This window comes from Aplosporella prunicola, assembly GCF_010093885.1.
Source record: "Aplosporella prunicola CBS 121167 unplaced genomic scaffold K452scaffold_17, whole genome shotgun sequence".
In the NCBI taxonomy this organism is placed as follows: Eukaryota; Fungi; Ascomycota; class Dothideomycetes; order Botryosphaeriales; family Aplosporellaceae; genus Aplosporella; species Aplosporella prunicola.
The window spans coordinates 491,054-510,861 of record NW_022983545.1 but is presented as its reverse complement, the minus strand read 5'-3'; the positions used below and the strand labels follow the sequence as shown (position 1 = coordinate 510,861).

The following is a 19,808-nucleotide window of genomic DNA, read 5'->3' as shown; positions in this document are numbered from 1 at the left end:
TCCGCTTCAAAGTCTCCGCTTTCCCCGACCCACGCCTGGCGCTCCCCACCTCTTCAACGCGCTCCCCTCCACTCCGCCCGCATCCTCGATTCCCCCGCCATGGGTGACCTCGTAAACGAGCGCGCCGCCGCGCCTGAGCGCCTCACCGAGAGCATGGAGAGACCAGCCCTCGACGACAGGAGCTACCGTGTCATTCGCCTTCAGAACAAGCTGGAAGCCCTCCTTATCCACGATCCCGATACAGACAAAGTCAGCGGCGCCATGGACGTCAATGTCGGCAGTTTCAGCGATGCCGACGATATGCCGGGAATGGCACACGCAGTGGAGCATCTGCTATTCATGGGAACAAAGAAGGTTGGTCTATTTAAGACGATGCTCATGCTGCACGGCATGGACCTCGCGTGTCAGTTCTGAGACATTGAAGAACGCTAACACAAACTTCGCACGTAGTACCCTAAGGAGAACGCCTATAACCAGTATCTGACCGCTCACTCGGGTCATTCAAACGCCTTCACCGCATCCACCTCTACCAACTACTACTTTGAGGTCGCCGCCCAGTCCAGCACGCCTTCGAGCAGTGCTGCGTCGTCGGCGGCTAGCAGTGCCCAGGATCTCTCGACTAGAGATGGTTCGCCGCTGTATGGCGCGCTCGACAGGTTCGCGCAATTCTTCGTTGAACCCCTCTTCCTCGAGGCAACTCTCGACAGAGAATTGAAGGCCGTGGATTCGGAGAACAAGAAGAACTTGCAAAGCGATACCTGGCGTCTGCATCAGCTCAACAAGACATTGTCGAACCCCAATCATCCATTCTGCCATTTCTCCACCGGCAGCTGGAAGACGCTGCACGACGACCCACTCGCTCGGGGTGTGAAGATTCGGGATGAGTTCATTAAGTTTTACGAGAAGAACTACTCGGCAAACCGTATGAAGTTGGTTGTTCTTGGTCGTGAGAGTCTTGACGAGTTGGAATCTTGGGTTATTGAGCTTTTCTCGGAGGTCAAGAACAAGGATCTCCCGCGTAACCGCTGGGATCATGTACAGCCATTCACGGAGAATGAGGTGCTGTCACAAGTGTTCGCTAAGCCAGTGTTTGAGATGCGCAACCTGGACTTGTACTTTCCTTACAGAGATGAAGAAGAACTCTACGAATCACAACCCGGTCGTTATTTGAGTCATTTGATCGGCCACGAAGGACCTGGCAGCATCATGGCCTACGTCAAGGCAAAGGGTTGGGCGAACGGACTCGGGGCGGGCCCGATTCCTTTGTGTCCCGGCTCAGCTTTCTTCACTATCAGCATTCGCCTGACAGAGGACGGCCTCAAGAACTACAAGGAAGTCGTCAAGACCGTCTTCCAATACATCTCCATGCTCAAAGAACACGAGCCCATTGAGTGGATTTTCGACGAGCAAAAGCGTATGAGCGAAGTCGACTTCCGCTTCAAGCAGAAGAGCCCCGCAAGCAGCACAACGAGTAATCTGAGCGGTATCATGCAAAAGCCTTTTAAGCGTGAACACTTGCTCAGCGGCCCGGCTACAATCCGTAAATTCAACCCAGAGGCGATCAAGAAGGGTCTCGCTTGCCTCAGGCCTGACAACTTCAGGATGAACATTGTCAGCCAGGAGTTCCCTGGCGACTGGGATCAGAAGGAAAAGTGGTACGGCACTGAATACAAGTATGAGAAGATGCCCGAGGACTTTGTTGCGGAGGTCAAGGCGGCCGCTGCCAGCAAGCCTAATGAGAGACCGGCAGAACTCCACCTTCCTCACAAGAACGAGTTCATCCCTACTAGGCTGGAGGTCGAGCGGAAGGAAGTTAGCCAGCCTATGACGGCTCCTAAACTGATCCGCAACGATGGCATAGTCCGCCTCTGGTACAAGAAGGATGATCGTTTCTGGGTGCCCAAGGCAAATGTCCACGTCACGCTTCGCACGCCATTGGTTTCATCTACGCCTCAGGCTACAGTCATGGCGCAGTTGTACAAGGACCTGATTGAGGATGCGTTGGTCGAATACTCGTATGATGCAGAGCTCGCCGGCTTGTCCTACCGTGTCACCAACACTTCTCTGGGACTCGACGTTTCCGTGTCCGGATACAATGATAAGATGCATGTGCTCCTCGAGAAACTCGTGGTGACGATGCGCGATTTGGAGGTTCATGATGATCGCTTCAACATTGTCAAGGAGCGATTGCTTAGAGGTTTCCGCAACGCAGAATATCAGCAGCCGTACTACCAGGTCGGCACTTACACTCGCTGGTTGAGCGCGGAGAGGGGTTGGATCAACGAAGAGTACCTTGCCGAGCTTCCCCATATCACGGCACAGGACATCCGCCACTTCTACCCGCAGCTGCTGAGACAGACTCACATTGAAGTCCTCGCGCATGGTAACATCTACAAGGAGGATGCGTTGAAGATGACGGCTATGGTCGAGCAGACCCTCAAGGCGAGACCACTCTCTCCTTCTCAATGGCCCATTCGCCGAAACGTGATTTTCCCCGAAGGCAGCAACTATATCTACAATCGCACTCTGAAGGACCCAGCCAACGTCAACCACTGTATCGAATACACTTGCTCGATCGGTGATAACCAGGACCGCGATCTCCGTGCCAAGCTCCTTCTTCTTGTCCAAATGACAGACGAGCCTGCTTTCGACCAGTTGCGTACTAAGGAACAACTCGGCTATGTCGTTTTTAGCGGCCAGACCAGCAACAACACTTGGATCGGCTATCGCATCTTGATTCAGAGTGAGAAGTCGCCCGACTATTTGGAGAAGCGAATCGATAACTTCCTGATCAATTTCGGCAAGAATTTGGAGAAGATGTCGGATGATGAGTTTGAAGCGCACAAGAAGAGTGTCATTAACAGGCGGTTGGAGAAGCTCAAGAACCTGCTGCAGGAGACTACCCGTCTGTGGACGCACGTCATGAGCGAATGCTTCGACTTTGATCTCGGTGAGTCTGCCTTTTACCCGTGATACAAACCTCTGAGATTCTAACCTCCACGTAGTGGACGCCGATGTGGCTCATATCGAGCCCCTCACGAAGTCCGACCTCATCGCGTTCTTCCACCATTTCATCTCGCCGCACTCACCGACCCGCGCCAAACTCTCCATCCACCTGCTCGCCCAGAACTCCGCCGCCGCAGTCACTCAATCCGTCTCGCCTGACAAGCAAACCGAGCAGCTCATAACGATGGTGTCGCAGTTCCTGAACTCGGAAGGCGTCGCCGCGACGCCCGACGGCTTGGAAAGCAGGCTGAAGGATGTCGACCTGGGCATGGTCAGCGCGGACGACACACAAAGCCTAAACCAAGCCATCCAGGCCTATCTGCAAGAGGACCTGAAGCTCGAGGCGGACAAGAGCGCTGATGTGCTGAAGAAGGGCCAGGCTCTGATGGCGCAGATGCTGCCGCAGCTTGGCGTCGAGGTGACGCCGCAGGGCGCAGGCAGCACGGGCGGACTCGCCCAGCCGAGGGAGCCCGTCATCATCACTGATGTGCGCGACTTCAAGGCCAGCTTGCAGGTTGGAAAGGGCCCCAAGGCTGTTAAGGAGCTTAGTGAGTTTGAGGACCTGGAGCCGAAGCTGTAGAGGGGTGGTTAGTGTGAATGGCTGCTGGTGCGGCGTGATTGAGAGATGTTTGGTAGTGCTAGATAAGAGGATAGACCGAAAACGAGGAATAGAAGTATTTTACTTCGTGAATAACGCTGAAGCTGACCAGTTAACCAGGAAATTGCCAAGTCATGGAAACTCACTTGGCGAGTTGCAATGTATGTGATGAGCCCTGTGCCCGCTGGGAGCTTAGGTGCTCAAACTTACAAGTATTGTGGAAGCCGGTTCTGCGAGCTGTAGAGTGTTACTCTCAGTTTTACGAGGGCGGCGAAGCTAGAAAAAATATGTATGCGGTAGTCTTATTGTGATGATGATTATGCAGAGTTGATGCTGCGATAAAAGCCTGTGATGGAGTTTGAGGAGATAGGGAGAGAAACGTAAAGAAAACCAGGAGCGGATATTATTTGACGACTCTACTCCAAAGGGCGTAGGGGAAATTCTTTCACCATAGCTCTTAATGCCAATCTCCCTTGTGCGGTGCGAAAACGCATTTTCGACGCCCCATGGTCTTGCCAACACCTCTTCTGTGTTCAACACCTTTCATGCCACCAATACCGTTCTTATTTCTTCAATCCCACCACAACCAAGTTCCTTGGGCTCATTCCGTAACCAAACACCGGCTCCACCCATGCCGTGCCAACCTCCTCTTGCTCCAGCAGCCACAGCCAGCGATCCACAACAATCATAGCCTCGATAACACCCGCCGAGAACGCCATCAAGCTCCACACTACGCTGAGCTCCTTCTTTCTCTGCGCATACCTCACCTCAAACTCCCTAATCTCTTCATCCGTCATCGGGTACACCCTCTCCCTAAACAGCACCTTCCTCTCCTCGCTCTCCTCCGGATTCTCCAAGATCTTCGCCAGCGCGCCGCGGACATAGTTCACAAAGCCAGAGTAGCAGCTCTTCTTCAACGTGCCAATAATGATCGGCTGGCCAGGGCTGCCCGTCCCAGCGGGGCTGCACGGGGCGCGGCCGTCCTCTGCAGCGGCAACATCATCAGGCGTCTGCGGCGCCTCAATAACGCCACGCTCCAGGAACACGCGCTGCAGCAGGGCGCGGAAGAAGTGCCGTGTGAAAAAGGCCTCGCTGTCCTCCGGGCCCCAGTTCTGCGGCGCCTGCACCGCCATCATGCGCGCCGTGATGTTTAGCCGCACGCCCTCGTCGCCGCTGAGTCCGCTGTTGTCCTCGTTCGGCAGCGGGAACGTCGCGTACCGGGTCGACATGGGGAAGCCGTGCGGGTCGAAGGCGTTGGCCGTCTGGTCGAGGCGCGGGTGGTTCGGCCGCAGCGTCGGGAGCTTGTAGCTCGGTGGGCCAAGGCGCTCCGTCATGAGGTTGTAGCAGCAGCCGATCATGGCTACGGCTTTGACCGTGGGGTTGAGGACTAGCGAACGCAGGCCGTGGTGGAGGAGGTTGCCGCAGGAGTGCAGCGAGATGACCATCAAGTTGGGATCCACGGCCTTGGTCGTGGGCACAACGGCCTCGGTCGTCGTGGCAAAGGGCTGCTCGGATTTGTCGGTCGTTTCCTTGGATACTTCGTCCGCCTTCTCTTCCAGGGTGCCTGCGTCGACAATTTGCTCTACCACTGGAGCCAGATTGCCGTCTTCTAACCTGTGTTCGACGTATTGGATACTACCCTGGCCCTCTTTCGATATCTGCAAAGTTGCTTTCGCAACCTCCTTGGCCAGTTCCTCTACTGGCTCTTGCTCGGGCCCCTCTGGTGCCGGGTCCTTCCAAGGCTCGCTCACAGGTTCCAGGGCAAGATTCTGGAGCGTCTCATCGATGGGCTCCGCTTCCTCATTGACAGCTTCTCCATTTTCTTTCACTCCTGTTGAAGCAACATCCTCCTTCTCAGCTTCGGTTCCATCCACGCAATCCTCACATTTCGCCTCCTTCATCCTCTGCGCTTTCCGCCTTCCCTTTAACATCTTGCCCTCCTTCAGCAGCTCTTTGTCTTGCAGCGCCCTATGCTCTTTTTTGTTCACAATGCGCACCTTCTTCGGCGCCAAGCCTGCAAGGACATCCATCTCCTTTGCGCCCACAATATTATGCGGGCGGCCTTCAATGGCAATGATGTGCTTATTGAACGGCTGACTAGCCAGCGCGCGACCAAGATAGTTCTGTCCAGAGCCGAAATCGGCAATGTGCGTGATCTTGTGGCTAGAAGAAGCAGTGATATCGTTGGTTAGGCGGTCAACGTACTCCGCAAAGTGCTGCACTTCATGCACCTTCTTGACTTTCATACCGACAGCGATATGCCGTGGAAGCTTGGCGGATTTTTCCATGGGCTGCCAATCCCGCTTCAAGCTATGGCGACGGATGTCCTTGATAAACCGAATAAGGTCGCCAGGTGGAGGAGTGTCTTTTCCGGACTCTTCGCCGCCAACTGAGACCGTCTCTGTCGAGTACTGTGCGAGGTCTTTCCTCATGAAAAGATCCAAGATATCCACGATCTCTTGCGTCGCGAACCATTTTCTCCACGTTTCCGGAAGAACCACCGAGTAAAGATCCGGTTCCCGCGTGAAGAAGTCTAGGATATGCACTCCGCCGCACAGCGTGCGCAGCATCTGCGACGACGTGCCGAAATGCAACAACGAGTCGACATAGGCATCCACATCCTTGAACTCGTCCGGTAGTGGCAACGCGTGCTCGGGACCCATTTTGGCTCAGAAATCGGCGTGCGACCGCAAACCCTTGAATACTCGCTCGAATTTCTCCAGTTGTCCTAGCAGCAGTGCTGCAGCTCTTCCAAGATTCTGACGAGGTGAAGTCGCACGCGTCGATGGTCGGCAAAAGTTGAGTCAACAGGCTTCATTCATGTCGCCGAAAATTGCACCAACCGTGGCTCTCACGTGACAACGCTAACCATTTACAGCAACGAGCCTTAAAGGCTCGGTTGACAGCTGAGAGTAGTTGAACACTACACGATAATCATGAGTCAAAGATAAATATGTCGTATCAAACTAGTTGGATATATAGCTATAAGATGCTGCGCCGTAACCAAGAAGACTCGTGACATGCATTCAGCGTCCTATTCAAAGGAAGCATGTTAACCCCAGCTCCAGTAAATCTCATAATCGGCATCGACCACAACGTAGCCCAGATCGTAACCATGTTGTACCCGTCTCTAAACATATACAAAGACACGTTTGAGAAAAACTGCGCGAGCGAATATGGCGGGGGCTCTTGTTGCGGGAAAGAGAATAGTGATGGGGGCGGGAGGGATGTTAATGTTGCGCGCTAAGAAATGTATGCCACCGCAGAAGTTGAACAAATAATCGCTGAAAGCCGGCGCTATGCGATGAAAACGTAAAGAAAACGGCGTAGTAGGGGCTTCTGGGGCCAGGACGCTTTACGGGATTCGCTCCATCTCGTCCCTGGCCCTCAGATACTTCGTTGCCAATTGGTCGCCTCCACGCTTGCTCATCTCCATCCAGTGCTGTGCGACGCACATTGTGACCGGGTCGGACCTGGCAGGGTCCTCTCTCTTCCTGTCCTTTTGCAAAAGTTCCGCCTTGAAGACATCGTGCGGCTTTGTCAATGGCAGGATGGTGCGCGGTAGCAAGTCGGGATGGGTAAGATAGAAGATTGCCAGCTCACGCTCGGCGACCGCATCACCCTCCTTTGCGGTGATGATGAGCATGCGCGCAGCATCCTCCATCGTGAATTTGTTGAGCGGATCGTCGGGCGTCGTGGTCGTTGCTGACGGTCCGTTCTTCTCCAACTCAGTTTGGGATGACGTGGCGCTGGCGTGTAAGCCTGCGGAGCGGTTTTGCGTGTTCAACGCGACAATGTCGTCCGCAATCTCAACCATGACTCGACAAACGTCTTGCTTGAGTCCGAGTGCAGCAAGGCCAGCATCCCAGAAGGCTTTGCCACGGGCGGTCTTGTCAAGCATCGATGCGGGCACAAACGATGCAATATACTGCAAGTCTCGGAAGAGTGTCTTAGGACGGATGTCTGCATCACGGAACAGCCCGGTCAGTACATCGACAATCATGTCAGTGCTGGGTGGTCCAGTGGGTGAGCGGGTGCCCGTGCCGCCTCGGAAGGGCGAGTCTCTTCCATGACCATTAACTTGATCAAAATGTGAACGGCGCCCTTCGCAATTGGCGATGGCCTCCTCCAAATTCTGAGCCTGAAGATGAGCGGCAGTTGGCTCGCGTGAGCTATATTCGGGGACCGAGCCAAGGGTAGGCGATTGGGGAACAGTGGGAAGTGTCTCGCGACGGCTGTAATGACGACCTGAGCGGGTGGTAAGGGAGGCAACGATAAGGAGCTCAAGCTCGTAGAGAGCGTGGAGCTTGGAGAACGGGTTGGGGTGAGTGGCGAACTTGCGCAACAGGCGCCGGAAAGCAATGTTGAAAGGGAATTCGAGAAGACCGGCCTTTTTCGCGGCAGACATGCCGGAGGAACGAGCCGTGGCGTCACTAGCCGAGCTGGAGTGCTCGTTGGCGGAATGATGATCTTTGTCGGCGTGGTGGTATGTAGCCACTGGAGCTGCAGGTCCACTGCGCTCACCACGGCCAAGGGTATCAAGAGGACTGCTACGGTGCTCATGCTGCGCTTTAGCACTCTTGAGGTTTCGCATGCTCTTCTTCCGCGCGGCCTTCTTGCGCCTCTTGTCCTCTTCCTCCTTGCGCTGGATGCACTCTTCTCCAAGATCGCTGGAAAACCAGGCATCAGTCTCGCTACCGCCACTGAAGACGATAGTTCCAAGATCACTAAGCAAAAGACCGGTTAGCGTTTGCTTGAGGTCGAGTAAGAAGCGACGCTTGTCATCGTTGACCGTAGCAGATTGCTTGAGCATGACAGTGCCTCTAGAAGAAGACGACGTTCGAGGACGGATACTGTTGGTGCTGGTGGGTGATGTGGCGAGTTGCGTCTGGAACGGCGACCAGAAGGTGGTGTTAGAATCAATCGACAAGACAGGGCTGGAGCCACCGAAATAATCTTGAGAGTCCATGAGGTCCAGAGGCCTAGGAGCACTCCAGTTGCCCGAATCGAAGCTTTGCTGAGAGCCATTACGGTGGATGGACCGCAAGCTGCTGTTGCTGGGCCGTTGTGCAAAGTCCAGGCTCCTCAATCCGGGTCTTCCTGGCTGTGTCTCATATTCCTCATCCCCAGCAATGCTCAACGTGCCAACTCCGGTGAGGAACAGGTCGCCCTTCTGCCGACCACTATCGAGAATTTCCTTGTCGCGACGATACAACTCGCTGGACCAAAGTACAGGACCATCGAGGATGCCGTCGCCAACAAGCTTGTTGACACACTTGTCAATCTCGAGACAGAAACGATGTATCCTCTCCTCGCCTTTGCAGAAAGAGCTCTCGATAGCGTACTGCTTGAGCCACTTCATTGTCATGTCAGACTGTTCGTCAGCCAGCTTGTTGGGACCTCCGTGGTCCTGTGGCGCCGCCATGAGGTCAAGGACTTGAGCTTCCGTTTTCAAAAGGAAGTTGTTCGCAGATTTGGACAAACTGCGAGGCTTGTGGGGTTGAATAGGCTTGCCATCAGGTGTTTTGGTCGGCTGGCCCATAATTTTGAGCGCGAGAGCGACGTTCTTGGCCTCTTCGTAGCCAGCGGAGTTACGAACGTCGGTGATGTACCACATCTTGTCCCTCAAGCTCTTCATAGACATTGTCATGTCTTCAATGATTGTGTCGTGACGCTCTTGGGACTGCTTCAGCCAGACGAACCACGCTTCAAACTCCTCGATTGCACTCGATGACTTGGCGAGCGAATCGCGAGGACCACGGCCGAAGTAGTTGAGCAGAGCAGAATAGCCATTCCGTATCAGCGAGGGTGAAGAGAGTCTCCGCAAGTGCTGTAATGTTTTGAAGTACAGATGTGCGTTGACAAAATCCGCTCTGGCTTGACATTGGTGCATTGCCGCTTCTAGCATGGTGGTAAGCACCGAGGGCTTCTCCATTGCTGGGTCCTTAAGGTCAGAGCTCGAGTTGCTTCTTGCATGTCGATGCCTTCCGGGAGGTGTGGCCCTCTGGTTTGACAGCATAGTAGCAAGCTGGCTCTGACTCGCGAAAGGATTCTTATCACCGAACTGGACCGAGGCCTTCTTGACTGGGCCCTGAATTCTGGAGTCGCGACGGTGAGTCGAGGTGCGGTTGCTGAAACCTTTCGACTCGCTCTCCGGCGCAAGCTCTTTTGGAATCTCATATTCCTCCACCAACTTGATGATGGCCTCCTTCAGCTGATGGTAGTCATTCTCCAGGTCCATTCCTTCACCGAATCCTTCGTCTTCGCTATCGCTTTCAGTGGAGTCCTCTTCGGGATCGTCTTCCATTTCGGTATCCTTTCGCATACGAGTCCTAAGCTCCTTGCCGTCGGACGAAACGAAGAGCACGGCCCATCTCTCGGCACATGGATGGCAAGACCCCGAGCTGGCGGCAGTGCCGAGGATGCGAGACATCTCAGAACATGTCATCCGGAGTTTGCGACCATAATCCTCGGTAGGTGCGACCTTCGCACTCCGCTCGCGGTAGTCATCGTTTGGCGTCAAGGAACCCCGCGCATCGGCCATCCGTGCTTCAAGAAGCGGCTCCCTAGAAGTGGTATCGCTGGTGACGGACGAAGCGCTGATACTTAGAATGGAGCTAGCATCGCCAGAGATGGAAGGGTTACGGAAGGGCATGGACACGCCAGATATTGAGGAGGCTCCGGATGCCAGGCCCCTATGAGATCCTTCAGTGTTGCTATGACTCGACGACGGGCGACGCTCAGGGAAGAGTGTGTTGACAAGAGTGACAATGTCCGAAGGGCAAACGACAAGGAAAGGCTGGACCTCCACAGTCTCTCGGGGAGAAGTGATAGCTTTGGCCGGAAGGAGAACAGGTTTATGGTGGCCACGAGAACTTTTGAATCTTGAAATGATGCTCTCAATGTGCGTGCGAATCTCTGGAAGGATGGGGACGGCTTGCTTCCTGCATTGCATCCATTAGACAATGATCTCACGCACAGAACGGAAACCCACCAGTTGTAGGTCATGTCCAGAACCTGCTTCTGGGCACGAATAGCAATCTCCTTCAAGATCCGTTGCCGGGCGTGTTCGGTGATATGGTGGCCAGTCATGATGCCTTGACTCTGTTCGACGTGAGCTAGAGATATTTGTCACACCTCCTTTTCCGATGCTTACCTCGGGGTGGATGATGGCATTAAGCAAGTAGGTGGAGAAGAACCATCTGGAGACAATGAAAGTCTCGGCAGCCTTGCGATGTTTCCGTGAGTCTTCAAGTTTCTTTAAGATGGCCATACCAATCTCAAGAATACCCTCCGGGATGCCGCCTGCACTGGGCTCGTCATCAATCACCTCGAACAGCCTCTTGACGGATCTCTCGTAGAACTCATCGGACGCAATCGTATCTTTGGTACTCCGAGTTTCCTGCTGGCCCCTTTGAGTCGGGCGCTGCTCCTCGGGCTTGTCAAGGAGGAACTGGCCGTCCTGAAGGATCTGCATGAGGTAGAGCTCCAGGTTGTGCTTCCCGGGCCACTCCCGCATACCAGCCCAGGCATCCAAGACGCTCTTGATGAACTTGTCACTACCGGGCTTTCCCTCGGTGATGAGTCTGGCACAGGTTGTGGCCCAAATGTCCGTCCGGCGGAGATCCTCGGCCGAGTCCGGGCCGGAAGAGTTTGCAAAAATGGTGTATATGAGAGCAGAAAGAGGGTCATGGCGCTGAAAAGACAGTAGGCGCTCTACTGCCGAGGGGCCTTGTTGGCTCTGGGATTTCTGCGTGCCTCCAACGGATTTGCCTCGGGCTTGGAGGGCCATGACCGAGTCTATGGGGTCCAAGGCTTGACGGAAAGTAGTCAACTGGGCTAGCTCTTGTTGGGAAAGACTGGTAATACGGCTTGCAAGGAAGTCAGGGTTAGTGCGCAACTCGGAAAGAAACTCCAACAGTTCGTCCCGGATTTTGTGGGGTATCTCATGCATAAAAGTAGAAAAAGAATGAATGCGCTCATTCCTCGAACTTTTCGACTGGCCATTCCACTCCAGGTCGGGCTCCAGCAAGGCATAACGCCGGGTCGCGTCACAGGAGTTGCGGACATCGTGGAGCGCGTTGTAGAGCGTCGCGAAGCTCTTCTTCTCGTCGGAGCGGAAGTGGTCGACCAGGGTCCGGTGGACAAGCTCTCCGCAGTGTACCAGACGCGTGGAAAGAGCGCTAGCAACGAGCCATCGGTGGAGGCGGACGCGCGCCAGGCATCGGCGCTGCTCCTGGTACCGTTGCAGCTTCACCAGGTGTGCGAGCTCGGCGAGAGAGGTCGAGGAGGTGGAGACGATGTCGGGGTGGAACGAGGAGTCGGTGTAGTGGGAGATGTCCTGCAGGAGGAGTCGCGGCAGACGGCCGGCGGGGGCGGAGGCAGACGAGGGCATGGACGGGCGCACAGCAGCAGCTAGCTGAGGTTTCTCATGGTCGCCAGCACCCAACCGACTTCCCATCTTCGAGGCCTGAGAGGAGGGCGAGACGGGGCTGGGAGACCGGCGCGCGGCTTCGCGAGAAGTAGGGTCATGGAGGTCAGGAGGCGAGGGCGTGGGACTTCTAGAAGAGACTTGGGTGACGGTAGGTGACACAGCTGCCTCCTGTCAGCGGGTGCCAGCACATCGTACAGAGGGTCGCGCGGGATAGGGCAGAGAGCGAGAGAGAGACACAGAGAGAGACTGAGGCAACAACGTACGCGGAGACGAGTAAGCCGGCCGCGGGGGCGACGAGAGGTGCTGGTTGCGCTTGATCATCGCGGCGCCATGAGGGGAGTCTCGCGGCGGTGCCGGGAAGTCAAGCTGCTGCCATGGCTGGGCGGGGTGGGGGGCGGCGGGAGGAGCGTGGGGAGGCACTTTGGCAGCGGTGACTGGCACGAGAGATGGTCGGGTCGTGGTGGTGGGCTTATCGATAGAGTCGAAGCCGGGAGTTCAGGGGGCGCTACGCGGCCGGGTTGATTGGGCATGTGGGAAATGCGACGGGGCACATATGGACACTTCACAGTGGCGAGCAACCCCGGGGCGGAGGGCCAGCTCATCGCACACGCCCGGGATCCTGCCGCTCTTCTCAGCCTCGTGCATGGATCTCGACCGCCTTGTCCCAGATCGGAGCGGGCGAGCTTGGACGTCGGCTCCTCCAACGGCAGCGGACAGCCCATGTGGTGCCCGTAGCGACGGCGGCCCGAGAAGGGCCAACGACAGCGTTAGTTGCCTGACCGCATCTGCGGCCACTTCAAAACAAATGCTGCGAGCTGCGCAAAAAGGCTGCTGCTCTCCACGACGTTGCGGTCAATCAGTGGATCAAGTGGACCGCCTGCCTGCACGGAGCCCCGATGCGCTGTCAATGCAGCTTTGTCGCTTCTCGCTTTCTGCACGCCAGCCGTCGAGAACGCCTCCAGCCTCCAATCGCCGCGTGCTTCCCGCCGCCCTGCTGCAGTCGGCCATGCGCCCGACCAACGATCCGGAGAAGATGTGGTGCTGCATGCCAGGAACTGCGTACTCAGGCCGCCCGCCCATTGGGTGGCCAGCCCAGTCATTTTTTTCTTGCTAAGTTGCTCGTGAGTCGTGACAGGGGAGCTTTTATTAGGCTCATGCACCTCCCGCAAGGAAGGAGCCTGCGCGTGCCGGTGCCGCTCCTCGGCCGCCAAGCATCCATGCGGTTGCGGCGACCGTTTTGACACGGGGTATCCGTACGAGTAGTAGGTAGGTTCCTTCCTGCCGCTTCCTTCGTGCCACCTTAACTACTTATGCCTTGGGCATCCACTTACCAGCTTCCCTCGCGCCGGCGCCGTGGTTCCCCGGCCTGCAGCTGATCTCTGTGAACGATCTCTGTGAACAAGAAAATCCTGCCTCGGGCCCGACTTTCAACCACACCGTCAGTTCTGATACAACTCGTGAGCCCTATGCAGCTGCTGGATCTAGCCACGAAGCCCGGTGGGCCGTTCGCCAGCCCTTCTGGAAAATTGATTGGGCGTCAGCGTCGAACGCTTTAGCCCAAGGCCTGGTCGCCCGCACGTGCGTCACCTCCGCCCTTGGGCCTAATTCGGCAGGCCACGATGTCATGGGAGCCCATGCTACAGCTTATATTGTCGCTTCATACGGAAATGTGGATTTTTGATGTTCACGACGTCGCCGGCGGGCTTGCTCGTCCCTCGCCCGCTCAGCTCCGTCCTTGCTCTGTCGTCAGACAAATCATTTATTGGCGCATACATTATATGGGTCCCCGTGTCTTCGAAGAGGCTGGAAGAGGCCGTCTTGCTAAAACCTCTTCTCACCAACTCATCATGTGGAGACGTTGAGGCTGGTTTCAGAAAAGGGTACATCTGCACACCGCGCCGCGCAATGGCGAGACCGCTGCACCGAGTACGGAGTATAGCCACCGCGATACCGCGCGCGTCGACGGAACAACGGATACACGTGGACCATTCGGCAAGTTTATGGTGTTCCGGTGTTGCCAACAATGTAACCAAGCTCCCGTTGGCGCCACGACTCTACTCAGCTCATAATCTCGGGGTGTAGTGATTGGTCTCCTTTTCCGCCTTTTCTCGACTCACGGCGCCCGCCGGGAACTTGTCGATCCTGCGGAGTCATCTCATGTTTTGCCTAAGCAATGGGCCAACCTGTTTCCGACTCGCTCCGACATTCTTTTGCCGCCAGACCTTCTTCCAGCCGTTACCGGATTCCGTAACGTGCATCTGCTCCTCCAACTCTTCGAGGTCCAAGTCTTTGGATGCAGATGCAACAAACCTTTCTGCGGGGCCCATGGCCCTATCGGAGAGAGCCCAAAGGAACAACTGTCTTCTGAACTCCCCTTCTGGGCTCGGATACGCCGTCATGGTTGCGTACATGTCAAGGCTTCTTTCTTTAGCAAACCGTTCCACAGCCTCGAAGAACGGCTGGTCTCCGCTCTCCTCTTGTTTGGCCTTGTCCTGCAGGAATTCAAGCGACTTGACCACGGAGCTGATGCCAAGCTTGAAACCGTTTTCCTCCCATTGCTTGTAGTCTTTCCGCAAGATTTCAGAAAGCGTCAGCCTTCCGATGTCCCTTTTTGCGCCGTCAATCTCGGCGAAGAACTTATCCTTGTCGAAGTCAATACTCGTCTTCGGACACAGCATAATCTTTGCCCCAAGATAGGCAGCTGCTTCAAGGTCGTGATCTGTTGTCTTCTTCTTGGCAGTGAGGTTGTTCGTATCGATCAGCAAAGGGGCGAGCGCCAACTTGGCAGCTTGCGCGTCCCAGAGTTTGACCTGAGAGGCATCGTTGGCAATGCCTTGATCGTCGGCTTGCCCGTGAGCAGCACCGGAGCTAAGAGCGCCGGAGGAGATGGTATCCCAAGAAGGGCGACAATAGTCGGTCACCAAGCTAGCACAGCTGCCTGTCTTTGTGATGATACGTGGTTCGTCGCCTGTTTCTTTCGGGACCTTGTTTTCCTCATCGTGATGGTCGATAACACCGCTCACTCGCTCGCCATAGACCTTGCCTAAAGTGCCCTGCAATGCGTTGTGGTCGACCAGTATCCACTTGGTATTTTCTCGCCTCAATTCCTCGCCAATTCGGTCCAATGGCGGAAGATCATCGAGCGTTACGAGGTGCGATGGCTGAAGGTTCGCATGGGGTAAAAGAGCAAGCAATTCAGGCCGTAATTGAACATCTGCAGCAGGGATGTTGGAGAGGGGGATGTAGAGCGGCGTAAAAGCGTTCGCGGGAGGTTTTTGGCTGCGAATATATGCGTACACGATACCGCAAACCAGAGAGTCGAGGTCTGCGAAGGTGTTAGCCTGCGCAATTGATGCGGGCAGAGACTGACTCAATACCAGCAGACTCGTTGCCGACTACAAATGTGACTTTCTGGTTCTCCGATATTGCGGTTCGCAGGGCGCTTTTGGCATGGACGAGAAAATTGCGGATTGAGTTGCGCGGAAAAGCCATGGCGGGAGACGGTACTTTGCGACCAGCTGTTTGTGTGATGATAGTGAGTACTTGTGCGCGGATCGTAGTAAGCTTCCAATTGTTCTTTGTTCACTTGTTGCACTCGGAATACTCGAGTAGGTGGTGGCACCAGTGGGTTGATGTTTTGTGATGTCACCGGTTACAAGCGAGAACGCGTGACGACGCGGGGGCGTTCGGCTCGGCGCGTTTCGCCGTGTCATCAACTCTTAAGAGCGAAATCCTTCCATCTCCTGATCATCTGGCTAGTCATCCTCTCACACGCTGCAATGACTGGAAGTGAGCAAATCTCAGGCAATAACCCTGAGCCCAAGGCTTCTTCTGGAGCCACCGTATCGGCCATGGAACACTTGGAGTGGTTGGGTGGTCGTTTGCACCCACTGGAGCAAAGCATCTTACTGAACAACTTGGACAAATTTATGAAGGATCCTGAAAATATGGTGTCCCGAATACAAAGGGGCGAGCGACCAGCAGACGTTTTCACTGGTCAGGTTCCAGATCTCCGCGGAGAGCCAGCTGAATCCGAAGAAGGAGGGACATCTTTGCAGACGAAGGTCGATGAAAGCTTGCTAGATCAAGAGACTCCCAGCATTGCTTGTCAGCGAGCCAACGAAAGCGGAAACGCCGAGGTCAAAAATCCACGCAAGCGGATACGTGCAACAGGGAAAGGTAAGTAAAGTACGCAGCACTCCAAGTCCATGTCGAAAAATCTAAGCTATTATTGCTCCCAAGTCTCATAGGCTTACACTGCCATGCCATCTACTAATTACGTTCCAGATTAATGCATTAACAATCACCGTCGGGGTAAACTTTTGCCGCCAGGTCACTGATATAGTGAATACTCTTTAAACCCAGATAGTTCATGATAACGTCCTTCACCGTCAAACATTCACCACCCAACGAGATGATAATACTTGTACGGAATAGATATAAAATCCACTTAAGGTTTTTGTAGTATGTGTGCTCTGAAAACTTTTTATACGTTTCAAGGATTCGAGCTTGCGGCTAGGTAACAAGCATTTTATAGGGACTGCTTATATCCTTCCCTATCTCGCCAGACGGTGAGTCTCGCTTGGCTGTGACGGGCGTCACAGGGTATTCTCACATTGGACTGACCTCGCCGAAAAGAGAAAATATGAAAATCTTTCTCGGTTTGGTCAGAGTCCTGCTTAATTAATAGGTAAGGTAGACACTTTCCTCCTATAAGTATCAAATCTGCTTAGGTGAAGACATGGGACATTAGGAGTTGTACTTTTGATCTCTACATTTATTCTAACCTTGCTCTTCTCGAATTATCCTGCAGTCTTTGCCGTCATTAGAATATCAGCCTCTGAAGGCCATCTTAGAAGTCAGATGAGCATTTCGACCGTTGAAGCTCTTCGAGGTGGCGAGCGAAATCAGCTGCATAAGCAGAGTGCAACTTTTTCATCGCCATAAAAAACGAACCACGAGCCAATTGGAAGGCCTAGAAATTCAGCATCAACCTGTGTGGGCCAATCAAATTGAAGAACCGACATCGCCGGCAATAGTGCCGATGACCTCCTCACTTGATTGAAGGATCTCAGGCGTCCTAGCTTAAAACGACAGCACTTCCACTTCGACTTCCATCCTCCATCATCATCCGCATCCCTTTTGTGTTAAACAAATCAGTTGAGCATCAAAATGACACGCCCTATTTTCACGCCGACGTACCACCATGCCCCCTATCCAGCAATAACCAACGCAGTTGCGACTGGGAAAAACGTCGTAATCACCGGTGGAGGAAAGGGTATTGGGAAAGCCATCGCCTTTGCCTTCGCCAGAGCCGGTGCAAAGGGCATCTCTATCATAGCGCGTGGCGAGAAACAACTTGAGGAAACAGCTAAAGAGCTCGCTCGCAAGCACTCCAAGGTCACAATTGACTACCAAGTCGTCGACATCTTGGACTTCGATTCCGTCAAAGCTGCTCTCGAGAGATCCGCGACACTCCATGGTTCGCTCGATATTCTCATCAACAACGCGGGCTATCTCTCAGACCAGTTGCCCGTGGCTACTTCTCCACTACCCGATTGGTGGTCTGGTTTCGAAGTCAATGTCAAGGGCACTCTTCACGCAACTCAGGCTTTCCTCGCCGTTGCGCACTCTCCCGAGGCTACGGTTATCACGATCAATTCGCTCGCTAGCCACGTCTCTTCCAATGTCACCAAAAACTACTCCTCGTACTGCGGGTCTAAGCTTGCGGCTGTGAACATGATGGAGCATTTGCAGGTGGAGGAACCGAGCCTAAGGGTCTTCAGCATCCAGCCTGGAATTATTGCTTCGGATATGCAGGCTAGAGCCAAAGGATTCACAGCAGAGGATGAAATCGGTACGTCAAACCCCAACATACTACTTCCTTTTCGCCATTTACTGACCGTCATTAGAACTGCCGGGTGCGTTTTGTGTCTGGCTCTCTAATCCCGAGGCGGATTTCCTGAAAGGCAGATTTGTCTGGGCGAACTGGGACGTGGAGGAACTGAAAGCTAGAGCCGCGGAGATCGTAGAGAAGGATCTGTTGACAGTTAGACTTAGCGGCTGGCCGACTGAGGGGTCTTTTTAAGGTTAACGTAAATCACGCAGATCACCACGCAGGCCAGTCCTGGGGTGATATGCTAAGCCATAGATGACTTACGGGTCATTTGTCAACGTAGTTCAACGCCCTGCTAAATGAAGCGAGAAAAAAGACAAGCAATTTGACGGTGTTCACCTTCAGTATTCAATCATGAAGCCAATATCAAATTTGTTTATAGCTAAATAGCGAATATACAGCTCGCTTTAACCTTTATAAAAACATGTTCATTGCCAGGACAGACAGACGTTGATGTTATAATGAAACAGGTACTTCTATACCCCTACGAAGCTGTTCGCGAGGCCATCACTGATTTTCAACGCATCCCGTATCACAGTGCCTCATTAAGTGTCAAATCATCAGATAAACGGTTTGATATTCGAATTCTGGCAATATCCAGCTGCACCTCTCATTACTAGTAGTACGTTTAGGCCGGGCCCTCCAAGACCAAGCTGTCAATGTTGCAAGTCACGACATTGTCGCTGACGCTAGCTTTTACTCCAGTCACGGAGAAGGACGCGGCTCCGTTGTAGTTTTCTGGCGAGTCGTTGCACCAGCTGTCATCCGTTCCGGTAGCAGTCTGGAAAACTTAATTAGCCAGAAACTCCCAGAGATTTCCTATTCAACGGAGGGGGTTCCGAAACAAAAAATGCACGAGGAAAGCACTTACAATGACGACGTTCTGGAACTTGAGCTCGCCAAAGTCCCAGTCCCTGTCGTAAAGCTCGATGGCAAAGAGCGCCTGGTTGAAAGATTTTTCGGCTGTATGAAATGTCAGCAAAACCCACACCGCGGTCTTTTTCTACTATATGACTTACACAATGCAAAACTGTCCGTCTTGCTTGTGCCAGTGCTCTCGTGCACGACTGTTGAGCTCCAGTTTGCTCCATCTGCATCCAGCGTGTTTTCAAACTTGACGGTCTCGCCCGCATACGTATTGAATCCACTTCCCCAGGGAAGGCTAGGGTTGGAACAACACCACCCTGTTCCGAACCACCACGTGCCACTCTTACCATCGAGAACGTTTTGGTACACGCCGCTGCCGTCCGTTGGCTGCAGGCCGGGCCATAGGTAGTACGTCGCCGCAGCCGGGAGCTCGGGGACGACCAGCTCACCAGAGAGACCGGTGAACTTGCTGTCGGTAGGCGTGTTGTAACGCAAGAAGTACCATGTTGCCGCAGAGACGGAGCGCGCGCTGAGCGCAATAGGCAGAAGAGTAGCAAGAACCTTCATTATACTGCGAAGATAGGAAGGGTTTAGGAGAACGAGTGAATGGTGATGAGAACGAGAGACTCTGAGAGAATGAAAATTCAGCAGAAGTATAAGAACGGGGATGGAGACAGTATTGTTCTAATAAACAACAGACGACCTTCAGCGGATCAGCTCTCCAGTTAAACAGGACCTAAGGCGACCACTGCATGAAACGAGTAACACATCCCATACAATATAGCACGGAGAAACACCATGGCCTATCCCGCATAGCCGAGCGTGTATGCGTAACCTTGTAACTGCCACCAATAGCCTTTGGCGGTGCCATCTCCTTTTATCCTCTCGCTAGAAACGGCGTTTGGTCTTTATTGCAATAGCAAGCAGCCTTAAGCGCTAATGCGGGAAAAGTAGGGGTCACAGCCGTTTCAGGAAGGAGGATTTGAAACGCAGCCTGCAAAGGAGGC

At 54.1% G+C, this 19,808-nt stretch overlaps 6 protein-coding genes across 6 annotated transcripts; 2 read left to right on the top strand and 4 right to left on the bottom strand.

The window, feature by feature from the left end:
• Positions 1 to 99: 99 nt before the first annotated feature.
• K452DRAFT_230558 (uncharacterized protein) lies at positions 100 to 3,586 on the top strand (the record flags this gene model as incomplete). Its single annotated transcript, XM_033537105.1, has 3 exons — positions 100 to 354; positions 451 to 2,950; positions 3,006 to 3,586. The coding sequence occupies 3 exons, from the start codon at positions 100 to 102 to the stop codon at positions 3,584 to 3,586; spliced, it is 3,336 nt and encodes a 1,111-aa protein (XP_033396006.1).
• A 352-nt stretch (positions 3,587 to 3,938) lies between these two features.
• On the bottom strand, positions 3,939 to 6,058 carry K452DRAFT_289050 (uncharacterized protein). The gene has a single exon (XM_033540765.1). The coding sequence runs from the start codon at positions 6,034 to 6,036 to the stop codon at positions 4,168 to 4,170; it is 1,869 nt and encodes a 622-aa protein (XP_033396005.1). The 5' UTR covers positions 6,037 to 6,058; the 3' UTR covers positions 3,939 to 4,167.
• Positions 6,059 to 6,543: 485 nt separating this feature from the next.
• K452DRAFT_359929 (uncharacterized protein) lies at positions 6,544 to 12,543 on the bottom strand. Its single transcript, XM_033546305.1, has 4 exons — positions 12,302 to 12,543; positions 10,761 to 12,199; positions 10,599 to 10,708; positions 6,544 to 10,548 (listed from the first exon to the last, which is right to left on the bottom strand). The coding sequence occupies exons 1-4, from the start codon at positions 12,357 to 12,359 to the stop codon at positions 6,960 to 6,962; spliced, it is 5,196 nt and encodes a 1,731-aa protein (XP_033396004.1). The 5' UTR covers positions 12,360 to 12,543; the 3' UTR covers positions 6,544 to 6,959.
• A 1,645-nt stretch (positions 12,544 to 14,188) lies between these two features.
• K452DRAFT_310049 (uncharacterized protein) lies at positions 14,189 to 15,530 on the bottom strand (the record flags this gene model as incomplete). Its single annotated transcript, XM_033543302.1, has 2 exons — positions 14,189 to 15,363; positions 15,416 to 15,530. The coding sequence occupies 2 exons, from the start codon at positions 15,528 to 15,530 to the stop codon at positions 14,189 to 14,191; spliced, it is 1,290 nt and encodes a 429-aa protein (XP_033396003.1).
• A 1,680-nt stretch (positions 15,531 to 17,210) lies between these two features.
• On the top strand, positions 17,211 to 18,126 carry K452DRAFT_231027 (uncharacterized protein; the record flags this gene model as incomplete). Its single annotated transcript, XM_033537135.1, has 2 exons — positions 17,211 to 17,895; positions 17,951 to 18,126. The coding sequence occupies 2 exons, from the start codon at positions 17,211 to 17,213 to the stop codon at positions 18,124 to 18,126; spliced, it is 861 nt and encodes a 286-aa protein (XP_033396002.1).
• A 347-nt stretch (positions 18,127 to 18,473) lies between these two features.
• Positions 18,474 to 19,543, bottom strand: K452DRAFT_319799 (uncharacterized protein). The gene is made up of 3 exons (XM_033544265.1): positions 18,954 to 19,543; positions 18,806 to 18,897; positions 18,474 to 18,715 (listed from the first exon to the last, which is right to left on the bottom strand). The coding sequence occupies exons 1-3, from the start codon at positions 19,366 to 19,368 to the stop codon at positions 18,563 to 18,565; spliced, it is 660 nt and encodes a 219-aa protein (XP_033396001.1). The 5' UTR covers positions 19,369 to 19,543; the 3' UTR covers positions 18,474 to 18,562.
• Between the last annotated feature and the right edge of the window lie 265 nt (positions 19,544 to 19,808).

Bases quoted from the DNA above. Each gene is read 5' to 3' on its own strand.
- K452DRAFT_289050 (XM_033540765.1), bottom strand. From the start codon at position 6,036: ATGAGGAAAGACCTCGCACAGTACTCGACAGAGACGGTCTCAGTTGGC.
- K452DRAFT_359929 (XM_033546305.1), bottom strand. From the start codon at position 12,359: ATGATCAAGCGCAACCAGCACCTCTCGTCGCCCCCGCGGCCGGCTTAC. The intron at 12,200-12,301 runs GTACGTTGTTGC...GACAGGAGGCAG, and splicing joins GCCGGCTTACTCGTCTCCGC to CTGTGTCACCTACCGTCACC. The intron at 10,549-10,598 runs GTGGGTTTCCGT...GATGCAATGCAG, and splicing joins CTGGACATGACCTACAACTG to GAAGCAAGCCGTCCCCATCC.
- K452DRAFT_319799 (XM_033544265.1), bottom strand. From the start codon at position 19,368: ATGAAGGTTCTTGCTACTCTTCTGCCTATTGCGCTCAGCGCGCGCTCC. The intron at 18,898-18,953 runs GTAAGTCATATA...CATTTCATACAG, and splicing joins GACGGACAGTTTTGCATTGT to CCGAAAAATCTTTCAACCAG. The intron at 18,716-18,805 runs GTAAGTGCTTTC...TAAGTTTTCCAG, and splicing joins AGTTCCAGAACGTCGTCATT to ACTGCTACCGGAACGGATGA.